The sequence below is a fragment of the Saccopteryx leptura genome, chromosome 3 (genome assembly GCF_036850995.1).
Source record: "Saccopteryx leptura isolate mSacLep1 chromosome 3, mSacLep1_pri_phased_curated, whole genome shotgun sequence".
Classification (NCBI taxonomy): Eukaryota; Metazoa; Chordata; class Mammalia; order Chiroptera; family Emballonuridae; genus Saccopteryx; species Saccopteryx leptura.
The window spans coordinates 322381530-322399617 of NC_089505.1; the positions used below are offsets into that span (position 1 = coordinate 322381530).

An 18088-nucleotide genomic window follows, 5' to 3' on the forward strand; every position below is an offset into this window, starting at 1 on the left:
TTTGGCAATAAATAAATAAATAAAATAAAGGGGAAAAAAGTAACAAGAAAAACAGGCAATAATGTGAAAAATTAAAGTAATTATACAAAACATTAAAATAAATACCTAAACATTATAGACTCAGTTATTTCTATTTAAACAAATAATGTAAATCTAATTACTTGTATATTAGAAAGGACATTCTGTTAACCTAAATTTACTTTTCCCTTTTTGGTTTAAACTTTTGTAACTTATTTTTGCAATATGTCTTCTGTTTTACCAATGACTTCTGTGTGCATAACAAACTAGTCCTATAGAGTCATAGATAGAGAGCAGGCTGACAGCTGGCAGGGAAGGGAAGAGGTGAAGGAATTGAGCAAAAAAGAAAAAAAAGAGATAAATAACTTACTGCACAAACAGTGTGGTGATTGCCTTAGGGATACGGGTAAGGGGAGGTGGAGGGAGGTGTACTGGGGATAAACGGTGCTAGATGAAGACTTGACTTGCGGTGGTGAACACACAATACAGCAGGGGTCCCCAAACTACGGCCCGCGGGCCACATGCGGCCCCCTGAGTCCATTTATCCGGCCCCCACCGCACTTCCAGAAGGGGCACCTCTTTCATTGGTGGTCAGTGAGAGGAGCACAGGATGCATCCTGTGCTCCTGGAGTACTGTATATGGTGGCACCGCAAAGCGCGGCGTTGCTCACATACGGTACTACTTCTGGTGATGCGGGACGTACGTCACAGCTCCAGAAGCGTGTCATATCACTTGTTACGGCTAGCAGTGACAAATATGGAACCGACATTGACCATCTCATTAGCCAAAAGCAGGCCCATAGTTCCCATTGAAATAGTAGTCAGTTTGTTGATTTAAATTTACTTGTTCTTTATTTTAAATATTGTATTTGTTCCCGTTTTGTTTTTTTACTTTAAAATAAGATATGTGCAGTGTGCATAGGGATTTGTTCATAGTTTTTTTTATAGTCTGGCCCTCCAACGGTCTGAGGAACAGTGAACTGGCCCCCTGTGTAAAAAGTTTGGGGACCCCTGCAATACAGTGTACAAATGACGTGTTATGGAATTGTGCACCTGAAACCTGTATAACTTTGTTAACCAGTTCCACCCCAATAAACTCAATACAAAGGAAAAAAAAATTAGTCCTGTGTTCTCTTTGAAATGTTCATTATACAATAAAACCTGAACTATTATTAAAATATTTACTTGATTTGGCTCAAGAAATGCCTCTCTAGTTTTATTTCCCAAAATGTGAAGCTTTAAAGGTATCCCCATGAATTGTAATTTCTCATTCTTCACTGAGAATAAATGTCCATAACAATCAAGATATATCCTAATACTCATTATCTTATTTATTTTGTGTACAAATTCTATGAGGAATGTCGGCAAATTTTTTAAGCCCAAACTCAAATTTTACCCTGATAACTTCAAATACAGCTGTCTTTCCAGGGTTTCCTAATGCCTTCTGTGCTCTTTATTCTTTTTTTTTTTAACTCCAGAAAGACTCAGTGAACCCTCTAGAACATTTAGAGGAAAAAATGTTTCCTGGAGAGGCCTCCATACCAAGCCCTAAACCCAAGCTCCACACAAGAGATGTCAAAAAAGAACTAATCACGTAAGTGATCCAAAATGTCATATTCTGTGAGATTCTGGAAATAAGAGACTCAAGGTCATAATTTTGAGTAATATTTTGGCTTATATAGTTGACTTTAAAAATTTTTTAGGTCAATTTTAATCATTCAGTAGTTAAATGTTTTATATATATATATAAACCTATGCACAGAACTAAAAGGATTATGAAATTAAAAAGCATTCATGACGTGATTTTACACTAAGAGAATTTAAAGTCTAATTGATTAAGAAAACAATTAGAAACATGCATGTTTTGATCAGAAGTTCTGAATTTGAGATCGTTGACCCCAGAGGATCCGAGTCAGGCCTTCAGGTGTCTACAAACTTTTCCAAACTTAATGAAAATTGCTATTTGGGTAAAAGAGTTAGTTCATACTTTTTATCACATTCTCTAACAGTAGTGTGACTCAGAAGAGTTTGAAGACCAGGGCACCTGATGGCAATAAGTACTGGTTAAAACTGACTCAGGGTTCTGAGGTGGCAGATGGGGACACACAAAGCAGGACAAAGCTTTGCAGTGCAGAAAACCCTGAGGGCCAGCTGGACCTGAAGAGTGGTGGTACAGAATTCATTAAGGCCAGAGCCTTGGAGAAGAGTGGCCTGGTGGCAGGTCTTACTGAACAAGCCGCATGCTGCTTGGGTAGAAAAGCAAACCAATTATGTAGTGTCTTAGGAAGAGCACTGTGCATAATTATGCTGAGACTGGATGTACTTGGAGACTGGAGTCAGGAAGAACATCTAAAGTGTTGACATAGAGATTCAGATATCATGTAGAGGGAAATACAGAAAGAAAAGGGCAGAGTGGTCAAAATTGGAGGACACATTCTGCTGGGACCTGAGAAGAAAAAAAGAATACAGAAATGAGTCTACATAGAAGAAAAGAACTGTCTGACCTGTGGTGGTTCAGTTGATAAAGCATCGACCTGGAACGCTGAGGTCACCGGTTCGAAACCCTAGGCTTCCTGGTTAAGGCACATATGAGAGTTGATGCTTCCTGCTCTTCCCCCCCCCCCACTTCTTTCTCTCTTCCTTTTCCTCTAAAAATGAATAAATAAAATCTAAAACCAAAAATTAAAAAAAAATGAAAGGAGGGAACTAATGACATAATTGTCTTGAGAACTAAATGCTGGGGAAATTCCAAAACTGAGCACTTGATATTATCAGCTGCCACCTGAAGTTCAAAGAGATTAAATCAGAAAAGCCTAAAAAAAATCTTTGGAAAAGGGTCTCATAAAATAATGGAGGCCAGCCAGGGTGGTACATTGAGGCAAGGAAGGAAAGTCTGAGGTGTGTGCAGGTACACTGCAGGTGATGTCACCGAATTACTGCAGTGGTAACAACTAAGACTGGAGTTAGCCCACTTCACACATCTTTTTCTTTTCTTTTTAAACCCCAAAAGATTATCGACTGCGGGTTGCTAGCATTTAGAGTGTGAGTCATACAACTTCTTTATGGGTATGAGCTTCGTTGGGCCACTGCCAGGACAGAAGGAGGTTCCGAGTTCCTTCTTTCCCTGGGCTTCCAGCTGTCATGTAGTGGAGGTAGAGACACCAGGAAGACAGTAGGGGAGGAGGAGGAGGAAGAGAAGGACATTTCAAGCAAAGATGGGGCAGGAATCCTGGCTCTTTTGCATTATATCCTCACTAGGTAGTGTTGTGCTGGCTGGGTTGTGTGAAACATCAGTGAGCGACTGAGTGAAATATAGGAAATAATTTCCATGAGTAAATGATTAAATATTAAAGTATACCCAAGTACATGTAAAGCTGCCAATTACTGAAGTTTCCAAGCGAAGAGTAGCCCTTCCACTTAGACACCAGTGTCTGCATCCTCTCTTCTGTATCCTTCCTCGCAAAAATAGGTTAAAATTTGTCCAGTAAAAATTATTTAAAACCCTCTGTGGCCCAGTTTCCACCCTATCCTTTGTCTCTCCTTCCTTTTACAGCAAAACTTTTCAAGAAAACTATCACTACTATGTGTCTCTGTTTCTCTCCTGAATCTTTTCCCAGACATGTTTTCACTCATTGCTCCACCAAAAGCATATTAAGTTTCCCCATGTAAATGTTGGTTCTTGGTCCTTTCGAGCCTACTTGAAGCAATAGGATTTGACAGAGCATATCACTCCCACCGCTATTTTATACACTTAGCTTGTAAGACACAACACCTGAGGACATTTTTCCCACCTCACCTGGTACCCCTTCATAGTCTCCTTTGCAGCCTCTAAAGATGGGAATTTGCCTCTGAGCTCATGCCTGGAACCTCTTATTCCTCTATCTACACTCACTCCTCCTGACTCTCAGTGTTAGAACCGTTGCTACACTGAGGACTCCCAGGATGGCAACACTATCTGTGACCATAGAACCCGTTTACAAGAACTCACATAGTCAGGGCACCTATCCACAAGCCACCCTCTTCTCTGTGCTTTTCCCATAAGGCCTTCGGACCTTACAGTTTCTGTTCCCTCTGCCGAGAATACTCTTCCCACAGATCTCTGTAGGACACTATTTTCACATCCCTCAGGTTTTCTCTCACCTGTCACTTAGCTGAGTGGTCTTCATAGCTACAGTAGTCCCCTCCACCACCCCACCCCTGATACCCTTTTCCTCTTTTTCAGCTCATTTTTTCTGTTAGCATTTATTACTAGCTAATGTACTTATACATTTTGCTTTACCTGCATTCTCTTTTGTCTGCCTCCCCCACTAGAGTGGAGGCCCTAAGAAGGCAATGTTCTTCTCTTGTCCATTTTGATGTCTTCCATGTCCACACCACGGGTACATATTTACAATGCTGCCCCTTATTTATCTAACTATATGGATAGTAATGAGATCAGGGAACACCGCTAATGCAGAAGACAGGACTTTGCATATAGTAGATATTCAATTAAATTTTTCTTAGTCCAGCATTAGTTTGCTGTATGACATGTGAGTAATTTTTAAATAATCACAGACTTTACGTTCTTTAAGGATTACATAGGCAAACATTACTGGCTAAAATACCATGCTCCCTTATGAGTATAATACTCATCTGAAGCGTGGTAGCTAAAGCAACATGATGAACGGTGCCAAACATAATAGAACTTCAACTTCACTGAGCCTTTGTTTTCCCAAGAACCAACTAGGGTCAGCCAAATATTTATTCCCTCATTGAGTTGCTATTCAAATTTTTCAATCATTTTATAAATTTTGTTTATGCAAATTACTTTACTATCTTCAAAAATGGCAATTTTTTTTCTTTTTAAGATAGATATTTGAAAATTATCAGTCATTCCAAAGTAAATATAGTGTAAAAATTAATAACTAACCTGCATACCATCTTAAACAAAAATATGAAATGCAATTTTTAATGGGTACTTACTATTAGTATAAAGTAAATACATCTCTCCCTTTTTGCGTGTCTGTCCCTATCTGTCCCTCTCTCTGTCTCTCTCTCTGTCTCTGTCAAACACACACACACATACGTAAATACAAACGAAATAAAAGGTTCTAAAAAGATTTTGAACAATTTTTGGAACATATTTATGAATTTCTAGAAACTTAACTCTCTAGAGACTTCATAGTTCTCACCTCATTTTACAGACAGTTGAGTGTTTCAGTGGATACCACTTATATGTATATTTTGACATAGTCAGTTTTGTGAAAGAATTACTACTTTTCAGTTTCATCCTGTCCTTCTTATGTGTTTTATGTTTCTAACACATAAATAAATGTACCTTAATTAGTTCCCCAAAACTATCTGGCTTGAAATAAAATTTTTAATGTTGTTGATGGAGATAAATTTGCTTAGAGTTTGAATGCCACTTACTGAGGGAGCTAGCTAGTTTCCTTCCTTTAATTTTGATAATTTCACTTTCAAACCTTCCTAATATATTAGCTAATGTCACGCTGTAAGGTTTTTCATTGAAGAGTTCTAATTAGAACCAACTATCAGAATCTGAAACAGACAATTTTCCCTCTACAACACCTCCCCCAATCTTTTCTTTATTGCTTGACATCTTTACACCAGTAGATAATTAAGTGAACACTTTATTATATTTACCAAATAATTTATAGATGACTCGTTTAAAAATTATTAGCACTTCTTTACCTATCTTGACAATATTAATATAATAATTTAGAAACAGAAATAGGAAATAAAAGAGTAAATGCAATGTTATTTTTGAACACTAGGTGGCGATGTATTTTCAAAGTGGGAAATTACAGACAATTGCAACCCATCTTTCATCCTCTGATATTCTATTTGTATACTGTTCAGAAAATATTGTTTCTCCATTTTTGGGTAAATGGCACTTGCAAGATAACTCCGCTCAAATGTTAATCATTGTTCATTTTTTCTTGACTTGTTTACATATGTTACTAGCTTCCACACTTGCCTCTTTGATATCCCATATAGGAAAGTGATGGGGAAAGAGCTAGATAGCTCTTCTTGAATCAAGACTTGAAAATCAAACACCTCTCTGGAAGACAGAAATATTCTAACTCTTAGAGTTTCTTTAGATTGCCTGAAAATTTTTGAAAGGTAACTCACAGAAATAAAATACCTAGAAGGTGACATTTCAGAAAATCTTGGTATTGTCAATCGTTTCCTAAAGTTCTCTTCAAAGAGGTAAATTATGCACTTTACACATGTAGGTAAGCCTTCCCTTTAGGCAGGATGTCAGAAAAAAAACAGAAGCATGGATGACAGATTCTTCCTCTATTAACACCACCACAAATAGCAATGAGTAAACTGAGGGCAATCTGCTTATTTCAAATTAGCAACTACTGAGCAGCATCAGAGGAAAATAAATGCCTGAGAAAGTGAGGAACTTATTAATATGGACGTAAAACTGCTCAGAATAACAATCCTTTTAGGTTATATTTAAAATACACAGAAGATGCACAGAATGTGAGCAGCTTCAGAGATAAAATAAAGTACACAGGCACAGACTGTGATTTTTGGCAGATGCCGTGAGGGAGCTTATGCTTAGGTTAATTGTTAATTACCAATTGTCTTTGTTTGGTTCAAGATTGAATACAACTGATCTTAGCCATTTAACTAAACTTCTTACTTATTTCTGAACTGTCAGCAACTTTCTCATCCATCATGTCAATTTATATTTCAGATATAGGTAGTATTTTCAAAGATTTTCTTTTTCAGATAGTTTCTAAAATGTTTATGAAGTTACTATGTTGCCTTTCTCTTAAAAATTAATGAAAATTCCTTTCTGAAATGTATTATATAATTGATGATAGTATTCCTAAGAGTCACTATTATTATAAATCATGAGCTTACAATACTATATTTATTTTTGTAACACATATTTTCAAAAAAATAAAAATAAGCGTGCGGAGGACCCGGGTTCAATTCCCGGCCAGGGCACACAGGAGAAGCGCCCATTTGCTTCTCCACCCCTCCGCCGCGCTTTCTTCTCTGTCTCTCTCTTCCCCTCCCGCAGCCAAGGCTCCATTGGAGCAAGGATGGCCCGGGCGCTGGGGATGGCTCTGTGGCCTCTGCCTCAGGCGCTAGAGTGGCTCTGGTCGCAACATGGCGATGCCCAGGATGGGCAGAGCATCGCCCCCTGGTGGGCAGAGCGTCGCCCCCTGGTGGGCGTGCTGGGTGGATCCCGGTCGGGCGCATGCGGGAGTCTGTCTGACTGTCTCTCCCTGTTTCCAGCTTCAGAAAAATGAAAAAAAAAACCAAAAAAAAAAAAAACCAAAAAACAAAAAAAAATAAAAATAAAAAACCACTGATTGTTGACTCACAGCATCACTAGGACATATATTTGAACATCACTTTCCTACATTATTTGAATCAGAGAATTAGATGCGATGCTGAGAGCTAATAAGATCATGCTCGTTTTCTTCTAGCTAGTCTGCTCATTCTTATGTAACATAAATCCTTAGTTCACTAACTTCTGCATGTCCTGTGTTAACTGATCTTGAAAAGTAGCTACCATGTAAAGAATAAGACAGAACAAATGAATCCAAGAAATGCGCTTGACTCTAATTATATATTTTTTGTTGATCCAGCTGTCCAACGCCAGGATGCGATGGAAGTGGCCATGTCACAGGAAACTATGCATCCCATCGCAGGTACCTAGTAACCCGATATGGAGTCAGGGTTTTACCATCTTGATTTAATTGAAATATTTATTTTCACTCATTCTGAAAAATATCTAGATAATGAATTGGAGAGTAAATTAGTTGGGTTTTGATTTCTTTTGTTTTTTTCCAGAAATACAGTTAAGTTTAATGTTTAGTCTTTTCACTTACGTGGTATAAAAATCATGATTTTGGTCAAAGTGGGTATTCTGATCCCATAGTCCAGGTTACAAAGTTAGTTTATGTCAGAGCTTTGGTTGTGTCTAGTTTTAGAACTCAAGAGAAACAAAGGTAAGACAACAGAGTGACTGGAGTTGACAGTTCACCCTGTGGCTGTGGCATTCTCAACCCAGGCATATAACAAGTCAAGTTGTTAGAGATGTTAAACAGTTACAAAGGCTGTATTTAATCTTTCCAGCTGCCTTTTCATTGGTGTGATTTGCTTTCCCTTTGGGTACTGATTTAAACCTTTAAGCCACCATCCTTTGTTGATGCAATGGAAATGTCCTCCTCATCAGGAATGATTCTATCATTAAATTCTACATTTGGGGAGTCTCACTGAGTTAAAGCCCTTCATTTGATAAATAGCAAACCCAAGTCTATTAGAAATAACTGAGGTGCCCATGAGCCTAGACTTGTTAGAGTGACAAAGCCAGCTTCAAACCAACTTATTTTTTCCCCAAATCCCCAGTCCCCATAAATATAATAGATGTTCACAGACTCAGGATGCTATTTGAGTCTGATTTGTATATGTCAGTATTGTGTGTTTTGTTTTTGTTTTTCTCATCCCTTTTTAGCGTTTCTGGATGTCCGTTAGCAGATAAGACTCTTAAATCCCTCATGGCTGCTAACTCTCAGGAGCTTAAGTAAGTGTGGGAAGCATGACCTCCTTGCTCTTTGTCCACTTTGTTGGGACTCTCCTCAGTCAGGACCCGTGTGGTCACTCACAACTAGTAAATTGTGTCTCACTAAAATATACCCAACACACTATTTCAGCAAAAAGTTTAAATGACTAAAACCAAATCACTGAAAGCTAATTAATTAGCCTGATTTGAGAGTTTTGTTTTCAAAAAAGTTTTTAAGTGATGTAATAGTTTAAAAATACTTTTTTCTATTGCCTTCAGAATCTATATAATAAATCAGAAGTATGAAGGTGTGGCAAACCATCTTTATCCTCTAATTTTAAGAAAACTGCATAATATTTTCCTCTATGAGCATTGTGAATCATGTGACTGCCTTTCATTTTTGGGTGCGAGATACATTTGGTTCATTTTTGCTTAGTCTACAAAATCTCAAAGTCACATGTATATTAACTTTTACTTATTGATTTTATTTTTCCTATTTTTATCATTTTTATTACAAAATTCTGACTTGTTTATTTTCATATCTTGTTATATTATATGTAGAATAAATAAAATCAACCTTATACCCTTTTAAAAAAATAACAGAGCATACATTTTTAAAAGACAAAAAAAATATTAAACAAAATTAATGAATTTTACTGAAAATAATAATTCAAGAAAAATGAGTGTTACTAAGTCTAGTGATTAAACAATATTTGTGTAACTAGTAAATCAATATTTGGAATAAAAATCCCAGGTAAATTTCAGATATTATATTCTCTTAATATTTTTTTAGTATTTCCATTTTCTAACTTGCTTAAAAATTTTTTCTAATAATTACAGAAAATATGTTTGTGAACAAAAATGGAATATTAAATGGGTATAAAAATTCAGAATTTAAATACCAGAAATAGTAAAGGGAACTATGAGATATACAACTTTTCTCATTTTCAAAATATAAAGTACAATTGATAGTGTTAGTACATTTTATTAACTGCTGCTTTTTTAGACTGAAATATAAGAATGCTGGCCCTGGCTGATTGGCTCAGTATAAAGTGTTGGCCCAACCTATAGATGTTTCGGGTTTGATTCCTGGTCAGGACACACATGAGAAGCAACCATCTACTTCTCTTCCCCTCCTTCTCCCCCTTCTCTCTTTCTCTTCCCATCTTGCAGCCAGTGGGTCAATTGGTTCAAGCATTGGCCTTGGGTGCAGAAGATAGCTCAGTTGGTCCGAATGTTGGCCTCAGGCATTGAGGATACCTTGGTAGATTTGAGCATCGGCCCCAGACAGGTTGCTGAGTAGATCTTGGTTGGGGTGCATGTGGGATTCTGTCTTACTATCTCTCCTCCTTTCATTAAAAAGAAAAAAAAAAGAATGCTTGCAGCTGTCTTTGCCTGAAGGCTTTTTTTTTTTTTTTTTTTTTTTTTTTTTTGCCTGAAGCCTTTTGATGAATTCATATAACCTGTGTCTCATTCCTCCCTCGGGGCTGACCCCCTTTGCTGGTTTCAGCCTACCTGCACCCAGGCATTTTTTAAAATAAACTTTCTTTTTGGGAAAAAAAGAATGCTAAGTAAAGACAAATAATTAACAAATTGAAAAGAAAGAAGTGCCAGACATACTGGTTCATTCTTACTTATTCTTACTCAGTATGTATTCATTCAGTCTTACAGAATTGCTCAAAATTTCTACGTTGCCATGCTGTCATAATAATTATCAGTCCTCTTAAATATTTTCTCTAAACATAATTTCTAGGAAAAAAATGTTGATAATAAATTTAAAACATGTAGGTTGATAGGTCCTATAACAATCTCCAATATTATGCTTTAAACAATCATCTTAACAGCTTTGAATCATTTTCATACATAAAGAATAAAAGATATTTTATTGACCATTTCTTTAGAGACTCAAGGAGAACTCCAAAATAAGATGGCTCAACACAGATGCTTTTCCACAATTCCAATATGCTAGTAAAGCATTATTGCTAAAAAATTAATAACATTTTATCTTTTCCTACAATATAGAATACATATTATATCTGAAAATGGCTGATTGAAGACTCAGTGAATATATATGTGATTTCACTCATATATAGCATATAAAACTGAAAACAACAAATGAATGAACAAACAAAAATTCACAGACACAGACAACAGTGTGGTGGTTACCAGAAGGAAAAGGGGGAGGGGAGGGAAGAGGGGTCAAATATATGGCTATAGAAGGAGATTTGACTTTGGGTGGTAAGGACAAATACAATATACAAATGATGTATTATAGAATTGTACACTTAAACCTCATGAAATTTTATTAACAAATGTCACCCAAATATGTTTAATTAAAAATTTTTAAGAACAGGTAAAAATAAACTACTCAATGTATGTCTCTCTGGTTAGCTTAAAGAGATGTATGCTGGTTCTATATTTCATTTGAAAAAAGGCATTTACTCCTATTTTCTGCTTCAGGATTGAATATAAAAGCCATTTCCATTAAAGTTCAATGGGTTCAAGTTTAAGAAAAGGGAAAGTGTTTACATTTTTCTTTGGGTTATTATTTTTCTCAAACTTTTGTTTGGGTAGAAATCTGAAGCAGGATGAGTGTACAACTGAAATAATAACAGAGATAATTTCTACAAGAACATTTAAAAAGCAAACATTTGATGGCAGTCTCTGTGTATTTATTAGTTTGGGGGATATTTTAAAAGGCAACAAAGGGAGAATAGCTGTATAAATTGTTGTATTCATGTGTATTTTGAAACTGATTACTAATTAACATTCCAAGTAGAATTGGATTTTCCCTCCTCTTTCACCCTCCTCATTTCAAATTTAATGGTTAATTGTCAATAAGTTATTGGTAGATTTTCCAAAGGACCATTTAATTTGTACCATGTGGCAGAACAGACCAGGTGCAAATGACTTAGGTTTCTTGGCAACCACATTAATGCACCAAATCTCTGGAATTCACATATACCACTGTTGTTCATCTAAATTTAATGGATTATTATGGTAGTGGAGCATATCAAAGAAAATAAATTATGCTCAAAACAATTTGGAAAACTTTTTTTCTTGAGTGAAAGATAAGAACTTTGCATGATATAGACAGAGGTCCAGCAGTAAGTTGTGTGTCAAATTTCAGCTTCCTTCCAAAATAAGGTTCCTTATATTCCAAAAGAAGAAAAGAATGTGGAATAACTAATATGATGTCTACTAAGCACCACACAGGAGTTACATATCTTATCATTTAAAAAATAAATTTTTAGCTAAAAACTAATTGTATTTAAGCAAAACAGGTCCCACCAAAAGCAACTCATTCTGTTTAGTTCTATCTGAATGTGTCATGATGCCCCTCCCTTCACTACAGCCACGTGGCCTGTGCTCTGTCTGTTCCTCTGTTTTCCAGGTGTCCAACCCCAGGTTGTGATGGCTCAGGGCATGTGACTGGCAACTATGCTTCCCACAGAAGGTAGGATTGATCCCATTTCTGATAAATGAAATCAGAGTGTCAGCAGCAGTGGCCATGGACATCACGTGGTTTGATTTTTTCTTTATTGGGTACATACTTTAGTTTGTCCGGCTGCCCTCGTGCCAGGAAAGGTGGTGTCAAAATGACTACTGCGAAGGAAGAAAAAGAAGACCCTGAACTCAAGTAAGTGTGACAGTTGAGGCAGCAGCATGAGGGCCAGTAGTAGCTTGTTGGCAAATGGACGGGAAATTGCTTGGGGTACAACTAGGCATTAATTGCATTTCAGGGAAGGTGTACCTTATGAAACACAGCAGCAGTGTTTGTATGTTTGAGAAAGTTTTATTCCTAGTTATGTTTCCACGTTTAATTTTTTTTTAAAATTCATTGATTTTAGAGAGAGCGGTAAGGAGAGAGAGAGAACAACTTGCTGTACCACCCATTTATACATTCATTGGTTGATTCTTGAGGTCAATGCTCTAACTAAGCTACCTGGCCAGCACTGTGCTGTTTTTTTGATAATGTAAAATTAAAAGGAGGGAGATCATACATTTTCCCAATTGTCTTAAAGTAAAGTAGCATATAGTAGTGCTACAGAACACCAACTTCACAGCATTTTCCCCTGAAACTTTAATTTTGTTTTAAGATGAAATTTTATCTAAATTAAATTCCCTCCTCTGAGACTTATGCTACCATGACTAAGATGATCTATGCCAATATAGATGTAGAAATTTAAGTTGCTTGCTCTATAGCATCTCTAAGTATAATATTTAGAAATTTGGAAACCAAAATTCCAGTTCTGTGAGCAATGTGTTATGTAATGTAGGGCAAGGTAGTTAACATTTTATACCCATGGTCCTTGCAGACAGTGTAACACACTGCTTATCTGGTAGGCTAGGGCTAAAAAGTGTGGGCGTGAACTTGACTCCGCTTCTTATAAAATGGATGGCAAGTTACCCAAGCTTTATAAGCCTCATTTTCCCCACCTATGAAATGGAACAATAACACTCTCTGTCCAGTAGATTTGCAGTAAAGATTACAGAAGAAAATGCATGAAAATAGCTTGGCCCAGAGCCTGTGGACCATTATTACTGGTAGTACAATGCCGTTTTGTTAGTTGTAGTGGAATCTTTTAAAACCCTACAATTTCACCATTTGCCTTCTGGATAGTGTGGAACTTCCACTGCCTTTTTATTCACTTAGTTACTGCATGTCAAGTGAGTTATCCAGTCTCTCCTAGCTGGTCATGTCTCTACTATGTCTTTCTAGATGTCCTGTGATAGGGTGTGATGGCCAAGGTCACATATCAGGTAAATACACATCCCATCGCACAGCTTCTGGCTGTCCTCTGGCTGCCAAGAGACAGAAGGAGAATCCACTCAATGGGGCCCCCCTCTCCTGGAAACTGAACAAACAAGAACTACCGCACTGTCCCTTGCCAGGCTGCAATGGGCTGGGCCATGTAAATAATGTTTTTGTCACCCACAGAAGGTAATGTTTATTCTTTTTTCCTTGTGTTGTTGTTGTGACTATTTGTCATCTGGGTTGCTATCTGGGGCCCTCCTTAAGATCATAAATTATAACATTTTAGATGTGACAACAGTGAGTCTTGCCAGATAGATAGTTAACTAGTTTAAAGAATAAAAAATATTTTCTCTATTTCTAAAAATTCACTACATAATCTTCAAGTGTTCTAGAACTGTGCATTTTTTTTGTATTTTAAAATATTGCTTATTCTGCTACTTTTTAATGGTTTAATCTTTTAATGGTTCACCCTAGTTCCAAGTGGTAATATCTACTCTATTATGTTGTATAACTGTAAACTCTCACTTTACAGATTTATGCCATTCCCTTCTTCTCACGAACTGGCTCAATTTCAGGCCAAATTGTAGTTATTTTGCTGCTTGGAGAGATGTGACTCATCCCCAGCAGCCAGAAAGAAAATGACACAGTGACTGCTAACTGTATGATAGGATGAGAGAGATTTAGAACACCCTTTATAGTTTCACAATGACTTAATTCCTTTATCACCGAGTGTTGCCTATTTCAACAGTGTCCTTTGTGGTTACAGTGATCTTAGTCCAGCTTTTTTGGTTCACATTCTTCGTAAAGGAAAAAGCTGGAAGATTCACTGCACACTTCTCCAAAGAGGGAGGGCCCTGCTAGCCTTGCAAGCCACTGCACAGGATGTGGATTTAATATCAAATGAAGCTTTAGTGAGCCTTGATGCTTGGTGTATGAACAGAATGCATATTGAGCAAAGCTGGGGCATTTTGACATTTTCTTCAGTTTCTAACTTACTCATCAATGGCATCAAAAAATGAAACCATCCAGGAACTGCTGAGTTAAGTGGTAATGCAGTGACACTTGCTTATGAAGAAAACCTGAACTTTTAAAGTGGTTTATTTTTTTTATGATTTTCAAATGCATGGTCACCTCCAGAATAGTACCAGTTGTTTTATTCTGAGTTGGAGTAATAATTCTATATTTAAAAATGACATTTGTGAATCAAATATGTCTGATGTCACATTTAGTATATGGTAGGTTCACTTTCTTATCATGACCTGAGCAATACCCATGTTAACACTAATAATGAAGTGTTACTACTATACTACAGTGAGCACATCCCTCATTTAACAACAGAGTTATCTTTAAAAATCACGAAGAAGTTCTAAATTGTGATACAAAGGTGAGGTGAGAAGGCACAGGGATTCTCATAAACTGCAAGCGGAAGAGTAGTGGGTAAAACCAAGTTAGGAAGCAAGGTGCCTTTTAAGAGTCGGGTTGAAAAAGAGCAGATGAACCTGCCTACTACCCAGGCACTAAGCTCTTAGGCTTATGCTCCAGAAAATTTCCTGCACAGTGGGACTTAGAGACACGTCTGAGCATGTCTGTGGTAGCATTGCTCTACTAACTCCAAACTGGAAATGACCCACCTGTTCACTAGCAGTCAAGAGTGTAAATAAAGTGTTTGTATACAGGGTTGTCACTCAGTGATGAGAATGAAGGCACAGCGCAGGTATATGTTAGAAAACAGTGCTGAGTAGTAAAAATGGCCGAAGACTATGTGCTGTATGATTGTTTACAAAGAGTTAAAAACATGTAACAAAATTACATGTTAAAAAACTAGGTAACTATTAACCTATAATTCAAGTGAATAGTTTTCTCTAAGGAACAGGAACCACCAATTGTTGAGGGGCTCAAGGAACCTAAAGATACTAATAAGGCATGCTGTACATGTGAAGGGAAATGATGCTCATTTTAAGAGTAGTCTTTAAACTGAAAAATCTATATAGTATTTGTATACGTATTATGTATTTTGTAATATAAAAAGCAAAATGATGAGTTCAAGAAACAGGCTGCAAGATTAATAAGACAGTATTTTCTAAGAAAAAGGAAGCAATTAAGAATTTTGACAAATGAATAACTCAGACTTTACTGTTCTCTCTCTGTGTGTGTGTGTGTGTGTGTGTGTGAGAGAGAGAGAGAGAGAGAGAGAGAGAGAGAGAGAGAGAGCAGACAGGCAGGAAGGGAGAGAGAGATGAGAAACATCAATTCTTTATTGCGGCTCCTTAGGTCTTCATTGATTGATTTCTCATATGTGCCTTGACAGGGAGGCTACAGCAGACTGAATGACCCCTTGCTCAAGCCAGTGACCTTGGGTTCAAGCTGGTGAGCTGTGCTCAAACCAAATGAGCCTGTGCTCAAGCCTGCAACCTTGGGGTTTTGAACCAGGGTCCTCTGTGTCCCAGTCCAATGCTCTATCCACTGCACCACCGCCTGGTCAGGCAGATTTCACTGTTCTTCACTGGAGATTTCTCTTGCTGCTCACAAAATTTAAGAGACTAAATTTAATTTCTGAGGTTCTCTTTAATGTGGAATGCTTTATATATATTCACATTTATATATAATATATATGTATAAAGTTTAAGTTATACATATTATATATATTACTTTACATATATATATAATTTAATAAAATAAAGTAACAAAAATACCTGGTTTATTCTTTATACATTGTTAGTGTTCCACACAGACTATTTCCCTTTCATAAAAAATTATATTAATACATGTGTTTAGACAATAATTTGTTAAAGTAACAATGACTCATACTGGAAAAGCACATTCTATTACCAGAGACTTTTACATGTTGTGTATTTTGAACCTAAAATCCCTGAGGTTGTTCAAGAAAGACTCTTTCCAGTCACCAGCATTAGCTGACTAACACTGACTCAGGGCTCTCTCTGCTTCAGCAGAGAGCACTGGTCTGTTCTAAGTAACTTCCATGGTTTATTTCCTCAAACTCTTACAAACCTCTGCAAGCTGCAGAGGGATTGTAATTATCTTCGATGGCCAGAAAAAGACATAAACAAGGGGATGTTCAGGATTGCCACTGCAGACAGTACTGGAATACCAGACCCTTCTTGCGAGCACTGTATCATCCACAGCCCTGTGTTTAATGAGTCCTTCCAAGCAGCAGGCATGTATGTATACTGTTTCTTCAACCATCATCTAAAGTAAGTTTTTCAAAATTTTCCCATTTTAAGATTCAGCAAAATGGGAATAATTATAAAACTTATCTTGAACAATGGTTAAGAAATATTTGACCCATGTATTACACTGGCATTATATTTACATACCAATTACTTTAAAACTTTGTTTTAAAGAAACACACAAACACCATTGTGGATGTCTGCAGCTTTAAAAACAGAATTTCTTTGACTAATAAAACTCAGTGCTATGCCATAATTTTATAATTTTATGAGGTTTATTCATATAGATAGTAAGGTTCATTATATAAGTTATACCACTTGCCATTTTACTTTAACAAAGAAGCTGAAATGTAATTTAAAATTACCTTGATATGCCTTACCAGAATTGCAAATTTGGTCAAAACCATATAAGGCACACTTTTCCAGCCATTTGCAAGATGGAGCCCAAACCCTGACAGGGACATCCCAGGTAACTTCTACCTTTTCTCAACCAGCAAGATAGAGTCTCATGGAAGACATCCTCAAAGGAAAAGAAATTTTTAAATATTTTCTTACCTCAATATTTTAAATTTAGGATTTGCATTATATTCTGGAAGATATAGATACACAGGAAGAAACAAAGTATAAAGCAGCATTTTTAAAACCAAAGCCTCCCTTTCATAATTTAACTGAACTGATTGGTTCTAAGTCACATAGTTCTGGACACTTCATTGATTTCCCACACTATTGGGTTACAACTAGACATTTACTGCTGGGTTGTCTGAACAAAGCAGAAGTTTTTAGGAGAGCCAATCCGAGAAGGCCTTGTGAGCTATTAATTTCCATTACTTTAAATACAAACTTATGATAGGTATATTTAAAACTGAACTTACCAATAATATATTAGTTCTGTTCATGACCATTTTCTGAGAATATAATATCATATGTGACATAAAACAAAACAGATTTGTGCAAGCATTTCAGAAAAAAGAATAATGAAACTTAAATAGGTTACATTTTACAATGAAAAACTTCTAAAATAGAAATATCAATTGCAAATTAAGTTTGTGCTTTTTCATTATTTTCTTTTCCTATGTAAAATATTACATAATTTATTAAATTTTGAGAAGTCACATAACCTTTTTATGTCTGATATTACATACCTATATTTTATAGTTTATATAGTCTTTATATGCAATAATATAGACTACTTCAAAAATACATTAATTCAGTAAATATTTACTTTGCTCATTTTCTTTTGCTTGGCCAAGTGACCTAATCTTTGGATTGAAAATAATTGTTTTGAGCCCTGGCCGGTTGGCTCAGCGGTAGAGCGTCGGCCTAGCGTGCGGAGGACCCGGGTTCGATTCCCGGCCAGGGCACACAGGAGAAGCGCCCATTTGCTTCTCCACCCCTCCGCCGCGCCTTCCTCTCTGTCTCTCTCTTCCCCTCCCGCAGCCAAGGCTCCATTGGAGCAAAGATGGCCCGGGCGCTGGGGATGGCTCCTTGGCCTCTGCCCCAGGCGCTAGAGTGGCTCTGGTCGCAACATGGCGACGCCCAGAATGGGCAGAGCATCGCCCCCTGGTGGGCAGAGCGTCGCCCCATGGTGGG

General features: G+C 36.9%; 1 protein-coding gene across 1 annotated transcript in view; it reads left to right on the forward strand.

The window, feature by feature from the left end:
• LOC136401213 (suppression of tumorigenicity 18 protein) overlaps positions 1-18088 on the forward strand; it is a 120153-nt gene that overhangs the window by 86927 nt on the left and 15138 nt on the right. The window contains exons 13-18 of the mRNA XM_066379067.1: positions 1497-1612; positions 7635-7697; positions 8504-8572; positions 11946-12008; positions 12111-12191; positions 13275-13496. Of these exons, the coding sequence (XP_066235164.1) occupies positions 1497-1612; positions 7635-7697; positions 8504-8572; positions 11946-12008; positions 12111-12191; positions 13275-13496 (614 nt within the window). The remainder of the gene's footprint in view (positions 1-1496; positions 1613-7634; positions 7698-8503; positions 8573-11945; positions 12009-12110; positions 12192-13274; positions 13497-18088) is intronic.